This window comes from Meriones unguiculatus, chromosome 9 (assembly GCF_030254825.1).
Source record: "Meriones unguiculatus strain TT.TT164.6M chromosome 9, Bangor_MerUng_6.1, whole genome shotgun sequence".
NCBI classification, from domain to species: Eukaryota; Metazoa; Chordata; class Mammalia; order Rodentia; family Muridae; genus Meriones; species Meriones unguiculatus.
The window spans coordinates 29,121,302-29,129,539 of NC_083357.1; the positions used below are offsets into that span (position 1 = coordinate 29,121,302).

Consider the following 8,238-nt stretch of genomic DNA (forward strand, 5'->3'; position numbering starts at 1 on the left):
ATAAAGAGATTTGAGGCATTGATCAGCTAAGGTTACCTAACATTTTCTTTACCTTTAAAATCCACACCCTTTCCTGTTCTGAGAAAAGAAATCCTATATTTCCTAGTTTTAATTCAATGACATCTTTTAAAAAAAGATGTTTACACTGTTTATTTCTCTGTGTACATGTTGGGATAGTCCTCAGAATGAGTAATGATTACATAAAACCCCACTGTGGCATTTGAATGAAGAATGTCCCACTGAGGCACGGTTCTGTGGTCCCCGTTGGTGGCGTGTTTGGACACTAACCTCTAGAACACCTGTGAAGTGCCTCTCTGGGGCTAGGCTCTGAGAGTCTCTGACCTCACCGCATTTCCTGTGTGTTCTCTGTTCTCTGTGTTTGGTTAAAGAGGTGGTCTCCTGCCAACTGCTTTTATGCCTCTCCTCACTATTAGGACTCTTTGAAATTGCAAACCAAATTAAATTCATAAGCTGCTTTGGTCATGGCATTTTATCACAGCAACAACAACAATAACAAAAATAATAATCAATGCAGCCACTGGATGTATTTACTCTCCCTTACTTTTATTAAGCCCTGCAACTGAGATGGCTGTCAGCAGCACTGTTCCAAGATAATCTTACCAATAGGAATGTAAAGCTAGGACTTTTGTCTCAAATGTTGGATTCCACATTAAAGCACAGGCTTCCAGAAGGCTACCTTTGGACATAGGCTGGATTCTTTCCAAGGCGTTTCTCCTATGCTGCCCTGAAACACTTTTGGGTCCTGATGTCCATGAAGGCTGTGTGGCTCCAGGAGCCACACTCTGTCTTGAGTATAATATGCATGCATTTTGTAAGAGTAGAATTCAAAGATTTCCTGGAATTGGTGCTAAAAGCAATCTATTATATGTTACCAGAATATTATGACTTTATATGGAAACTGATCATCAATCACCACAGGAGAGGTACTGTAGAGACCATCCTTAGACATTCACAAACGGGTATGGTCCATTTGTAAATGTAGAGATTTAAGGAAGCAGAGATTTAAATCAAGCCCCTTCATGGCTATAGGGATATTGTAAAGACTGGGTTCATACTAGACATGGGATGAAAGTGTGTCCTTGCTCTGTTAGCCATCACTCTCCAGACACACGGTACTCTCAGGTTCATTCTGAGTCCTTCTGCCAAGAGAGAAATCAAAGTACCTTAGGCTAAAGTTGAAAAAAAAAAAAAAAAAAAAACTAGGGTTGTTGAGATGGTTCAGTGGTTAGGAGCACTGGCAGCTCTTTCAGGGGTTCCGGGTTTAATTTCCAGCAACGATGTATGAAGGGACCTGATACTCTCTTCTGTTATGCAGGTGTATATAGGTGCATGTTCCTGTAGGTGCTAGCACATGTCTACATGAAGGCTGGAAGTCAACGTCACGTGTAGTTCCTTGGGAGTCATCAACCATGCTTTCTGAGACAGTCTGTCATTGGCCTGCAGATCACCAATTAGGTTAAGCTATGTAAGCAAGTGAGCAGCTTCTGCTTCTTCAATATCAAGCTTACAAGTGTGTGCCTTGCTTTCATATGTGGGTTCTAGAGATGAAACCTGGGTTGCTGTAGTTACAAGGCAACTTCACCAACTGAGCTGTCTCCTTAGCCGGCCGTTAATAACTTGGTTCCTGAAATTTGGGGAGCTGAAATGTATGGCACATTTCCACATATCCGTTAAGCCACCTTATTTACTCTGTAGCTATTATAAGCTTGCATCTTGCTAAAGTTCTAATAAATGGCCAAAAAGAGTAAACATGTTGGCAGGCTGTTCATTCGCAAGTGTAAGAGATGAGTGAGTACCGTGGTGCTGGGGCCACTGCTGCCTGGATCAGATCCTACTGCTTGCCCCAGTGTCCGCCCACAGCACACTCCCAGGTCCTTTGCCTTCCTGGTCCAGGCCAGCAAGCCACAAGGATCAGCTGACTGTCAATCTTCTCGTGGAGGACAGACCCTTCCAGAATAAGATCCCAGTTGTTTGGGTTGGCACTGTTGACGTGGCCTGTGACATCAGTATCTTCAGGACTTGGCTGGTGAACGTATTTCTTGGATCTGAGCATGAAGTGCTTGTAGTTCTTTTCTATTTTAAATACTAACTTCCTGTCTTACATACTGTTAGAAAACATTTTTCTCATTCAGTAGGCTGTCTCTTCACTTTGTTGTTGATTTCCTTTGGTGTATAAAAGCTTTTCAATTTCATGCAATCATATTTGTCAGTTTGGGGGAATATTTCTTATATTGGGTTAGTTCTCTGAAAGTCCTTGCCTATGTTTTAACTGTTTCCCTTAGATGTAGGCTTATTTTTTTAAAAAAAAAAAAAATCTGCTTTACTTAGGGTTCTTAACACTTCTACCTCCATTCTAACCCACTGACCACTACCAGAGGTAGGGGAGAAAGAAGGTTGTTAGGAGAAGGAGGTTGTAGACCTTTTTAGATGTAGCTCCTTGGGGGATTCCACTCTGCTATGTCAGGATACCAGCAGTCCAGTCCAACAGCAAAAACCAACACAGCAACACAAATCAGCAGTGGCAGCAGGATCCAGCAGAAACAGCAAAAACTCCGAATCAGCCCGAGTCAGCAGACTCAGCCAGCGTGCCAGGAGGTCTCTGGAACGTTTCTCTCTCCGTGAAGTGTCAAAGAATGATGACCAGCAAAGCGATGTAAACCATTGCAAAGTATAGCAATCCCAACAGAGTGTTCTCTCCTGTCCATAGGTTTCTATGTGTCTCCTCTCCTCAGAGTCCACCCATGGATGTTTTCAGCGGGCCAAAATCTTCTTATCGTTATACCCACTGTTCCACGTAGCTCCGCACACTCCACCCAGTGCTTCAATCCGCTGCTGGTGGAGCCTCTCAGAGGACAGCTGGGCTAGGCTCCTGTCTGCAGGCATAGCAGAGCACCATTAATAATGCCGGGGGTTGGCTCTCAGATTGGGACAGGCATTGGTTGCACAATCTCAGCTCCTTCTTTATTGCTGTGCATCTTGTAGGCAAGATAAATTTTGGGTCAAAGTTTCTGTGGTGAATTGGTGTTCCCCTCCCTCCACTAGGAGTTGTGTCTAGTTAGAAGGTGTCCTCTTCACTGGCTGTGACCCCTGTTACTAGGAGGCTCAGCTGGAGTCATACCATATCCTCCCAGAAGCCTACCCTGCCTGGGGTCTCCAGCTAGTCATAGAGATGCCCGGCCCACAGTGTCTCTTCTCTCCAGAGGCTCTCTGTACGCTCATTCCAGCTCACCCCAAGACTGGTCTCACCCTCATTTCTCTCCGCACTCTCTCTCCCATCTGGTTTCCTCCCTTCATCCACTTCTGGTGTCTATTCTATTTCCCCTTCTGAGTGAGATTTAAGCATCCTCCCTTGGGTCCTCCTTGTTACTTATCTTCTTTGGATCTGTGAATTGTAGTATGTCTATCCTGTACTATATGGCTAAAGTCCACTTAGAAGTGAGCACATACCAGTTGTGTCTTTCTGGGTGTAGGTTACCTCACTCAGGATATGATGTAGGTGGTTGTAACTGTGTGATCTTTCTTCATATTTTAGTCCATTAGTTTATAGAAAACTACAGAATGAACAGAAATACACTGCAAGGTATTTTATGTTTTAAATGTACTATTTTCCCCCTGAATGTTAAATAAATTTGGTCATGAAGTAAACTGACAATAGATAGCAGATTTTTTTTAAAGTAGTGGACACAGTGGCTCACAGTTGTAATCACAGCACTCTGGGAGGCAAAGGCAGGTGGATCTCTGTGAGTTGGAGGCCAGCCTGGTCTACAAAGTGAGTCTAGGACAGCCAAGGCTACACAGAGAAACTCTGTCTCAAAAACAAAAAAAGTATTTATACTTTATTACAAGACTAAGATCTGAGACGGTGAAACCTAAAGAGAGCCATAACAGTCATTTGACTTTATGTAGATTTGAGCAAAGGGTTGCATTAAATCTCTGGAGCAAGGAGATGGTGGGCTATGGATGGGCATGGAGAATGTGTACAGTAAGCATCGCCATGCAGATAGATGTCCAGGTAACAGGCCTTTGGTCATGTCTCTCTGAGCCACAGCAGACCCTCGCTGAGCAGGGTGGAGGCAGCAGGTAAAAGGCACCTGTCTCCGCCTTCCTAATTCAGAGGCATGTGAGGTAGACGGCCATAGGAATGATTTGGCTAAGGCTGAGGATCTGGCTTGCTTCCATGTATGTGGACCTATCTGCATTGCCCCCGTGGCACGCCTGGGTTGGCTACCCAGAGGCTATTTAAGCTGTGGGCTGGCTTTCCCCGGGGTCCGAGGATTGTTCAATGTTCCTGAATAAACTGCATTGAAAATAAATAAATAAATAAATAAATAAATTTTAAAAAACATTTGCATAGAGAGGGGACTTGGAGAGGGGCATGGGAGTAGATGAGGGAGAGAGAGGGTGGGATTGGGAAGGAATGAGGGAGGGGGCTACAGCTGGGATACAAATTGAATAAACTGTAATTAATATAAAAATAAAAATTCAATTAAAAAAATGAATATTAAAAAATAAAAATATTAATCACAGGTTATTTAATTTGTATCCCAGCCATAGCCCCCTCCCTCATTCCCTCCCAATCCCACCCTACCTCCCTCATATCCTCCCTGCCCCTTTCCAAGTCCCCCGCTAGATTAATATAAAAAAATAAAAATTAATAAAAAAAAGAAATAAAAAATAATGTACTTAAAAAAGATACTGTCACATAGGTATAAAATCATAAAATAAAAGAATCAGCCACTGAAAGCTTAAAAAATAAAAAATAATAGAATAATTTTGTTTACTGTTATTTCGAGCTATCAGCCCCAATAGTTAAATCCAGTTAATGAACTCTGTTTATATAATCACACACACAGACAGACAGACAGACACACACACACACACACACACACCTATTTTATTGGCTCTGTCTAGTAAGGAGCCCTATCTAATTCAAATAGATACCAGAAATTGAAATACAGCTATCATGCATTAGCATCCCTCACCTTTTCTCATTTATTAGGTTTCTCACCTCATTTCCTAGATTGGCAATCACATTGCAGTGGCAATTTTTACATATGTGTATATGTATGTGTGTGTGTGTGTGTGTGTGTGTGTGTGTGTGTGTGAAGCCATATGATTTTATATATTTGTAAACAATCTAGAAACTACAAATGAAAAAAATCTATATTTGTCTTTCTATGACTATAATTCACTTAGCGTGGTTAGCTCATGTTGCATCTAGTTGGCCCTAAAACAACATAACTTGAGTCTTCTAACAGATAAAAAGTTTCCATTGTATGCATCTGCCATGTTTTCCTTGTCCGTTCCTCTGTGTGGATGCTGGCTGGCTCCACGGCCCTGCTGCTCTGGACAATGTTACAATAAGCTAGTGTTCACATAGCCCCTAGCAGCGGGGAACACATGGGTCATATGCTACATCTGTTTTTCTTTTGAGAAACCTACATTGCTGACTTCCATAATGGCTAGCCAACTTTTTATTCCGGCATGTGGGCTTGTTCTGAGCTAGTCTCAAGCTTAAAGTGCATAAAATTCTCCAGATAGAGTCTCTGAGAGGCTGCTTCATTTTTTGAAGGCAGGTAACTGTACTCAATCAAACATGGTCAGGTCCACCTCCTGAATCAGTTGGTCAGGCCAACCCAGAGCTCTGAGAAGACTGCTCCGTTTGACTCATTTTGTAAATAATGGCCAGCAGCATTTTCAGTGCGATGGCTTCACTATTGTCAGAGCAGTGGACCATCAATAGCAACAACAATGTCACCACAATCACATGTGATGGGCGAGTGGCAAAAGCCTTCTTCCTTCCTTCGTCACACTTTATCTGATGTGCTGTGACCAGGATCTGGGCATAGGATGTCATCACCACAGAGAAGGGGACCAGCAACATTACAGCACAGCAGGCGCACATCACCATTTCATACACGGCTTTGTCATCAACGGATGCAGCTTGGCTTTTGTCCAACAGCAGGGAGTCAACGCCTGGCACCACACAGAGAATGTGGTTTTGATGACTGGGTCCACTCTAAATATTTTCCCCAGCCCTTAATTTACTAGAACAGAAATTATAGTAGATTGTCTCCAAAAAGGATCACAAACGTAAAGCTGAGTTATAAGTTTTTCACATTTTTTGTATCCAGTAAAAAAAAAACAAACAAAAAAAAAAAAACTCCAGTCCTGTGGAGAAAACAAACAAACAAAAACATGTTGTATCGAACATTTCTCTGGAAGTGGAAAGAAGGTGGCATTATCCCCCTGGTCACTAGCATCTACACCAAGAGTCCAAGAATCCCAGTGATTTAGAGAAGACCCTAGGGCACAATTGTAGAAATTGCTCTTATATGAGCTATTTTTTTTCTCAATTATCTGCTGCTACGTACCCTAATATAATGAGTAAGAAATACAATAGAACTCTGCTCTGTAGTAATTTGGTTTTTGAATTGCCATATTAATGTGTTTTTCTTTCAACCTTCAGCTTTAGATAAAGGAGAATTTGTCTTCAATTGCTATTCTAGAAAGAGATGTGTGGATTTTATAAACTCCATTGTTAAGTATCTGTAGGTGTTCCCTGTGGAGCCCTATGATCCATTATTGTCATTTAAATGTTGACACTCACAAGAGTCTCAAACTCTCTCATTGGATAGACTAAACAACGTCATTAAGTTCACAGGTTCTTATAAGGTCACTGAGGGCTGATGTGTAATGTTAACTCTGGGATGCCCATGTACATGAACTGTAATGAGAGAACTCTAAAAGTGAATTATGGCCAATGGAAACAGAGAAGGAGAAAACTAGTGACACTGATGGGACCCTAGCATCATTTATACATGAAATGCTGTCTCAGGTTCTTATCTCCCAACGTAAACGCTGCTGACGCCATCAATTCATGGAACTGGCTTTTGAAATTGCTGCAGCGTTGTCCACATCATTCTTGCTTTATCCCAGACAGGCAAAGGTGTTTAAGCTTCTGGTCATTATTTCCTTTCCACACTGCAGGTCCCTCGGTGTCTTGCTATCACCCTCCTCAAAGCCCCTGCCACGTCTCTGTTCCTCAGACTGTAAATAACAGGGTTTAGCAAGGGGGTGAGGATAGTGTAAAAGGCTGAGAAGATTTTGTCTTTCAGTGGGGTGTGGTATGATTGGGGGAGCATATAGGTGTACAAGGCAGCCCCATAAAACAAGGTCACCACAGTCACATGTGATGAGCAAGTGGCAAAAGCCTTCTTCCTTCCTTCGTCAGACTTTATCTGATGTACTGTGACCAGGATCTGGGCATAGGATGTCATCACCACAGAGAAGGGGACCAGCAACATTACCACACAGCAGATGTACATCACCATTTCATAGGCGGCTTTGTCCCCACAGGCCAGCCTCAGCATTGTGGGAGCCTCGCAGAAAAAGTGGTTGATCTTGTGGGACGCACAGAATGGCAGACTCATGGTGATAGGGGTGAGGAGAAAACTGTCCAAAGCTCCGCCAAACCAAGAGCTGGCCAAAATAAGCCAGCAGACCCTCCGACTCATGAGGACAGGGTAGCGGAGTGGATTGCAGATGGCCACGTAGCGGTCATAGGCCATAAGTCCCAGCAGGAAGAACTCGGCCCCTACAAAGCCCATGTAGAGAAAGTACTGGGCGGTACAGGCAATAAAGGAGATGGTACCTTTGCCCACAATGTAATCAATCAGTATCTTAGGCACAATAGTGGAAATGTACATCATGTCAATGAAGGAGAGGTGGCTGAGGAGGAAGTACATGGGGGTGTGCAGCTGAGGATCTATGTGAATGAGAACGATCATGACCCCATTAGCCACTATGGCCATGAAGAACGTGGCACATATAACACTGAAAAGGAAGCCTGGGGCTTTGCTGTGAGTAAAGAGCCCCACAAAGGTGAAGTCACTGGGAAAGGTTTTGTTTCCATCCATATGTTTGCATCTGAGCTGGAAGCATAAAGAGAGAAGCAGGAGTTACTGAAAATTACAAAGGTAAGAGGAATCATTACAAATGTATGACTGAGACCCTTCAATTAAACTCATTTGTCTAATGTCAAGCACTTTCTCAGAAGTCAATTGCAGCTTTTCTTTTGTTCGTTTCTTCTTGTTGAAGAGTAATCTGAAAGTCAGGGTCCTATGGCCTGAAATTGAGAGGATATTTGATAAACAGTAGTTGATTCAATAAAGTTTGGTTATTATTGCATAGTATGTGGGCCTTATAGAGACTTCT

At 42.8% G+C, this 8,238-nt stretch overlaps 1 protein-coding gene across 2 annotated transcripts; it reads right to left on the minus strand.

The window, feature by feature from the left end:
• Positions 1–693: 693 nt before the first annotated feature.
• LOC110557705 (olfactory receptor 2T6-like) lies at positions 694–7,940 on the minus strand. Of its 2 annotated transcripts, XM_021652242.1 has the most exons (2): positions 7,035–7,940; positions 694–732 (listed from the first exon to the last, which is right to left on the minus strand). In XM_021652242.1, exons 1-2 carry the CDS (start codon positions 7,938–7,940, stop codon positions 694–696), a joined length of 945 nt encoding a protein of 314 aa, XP_021507917.1. The 2 variants fall into 2 exon arrangements, with proteins under 2 accessions (XP_021507917.1, XP_021507916.1); XM_021652241.2 differs by lacking the exon at positions 694–732 and having other exon boundaries at positions 6,990–7,940.
• Between the last annotated feature and the right edge of the window lie 298 nt (positions 7,941–8,238).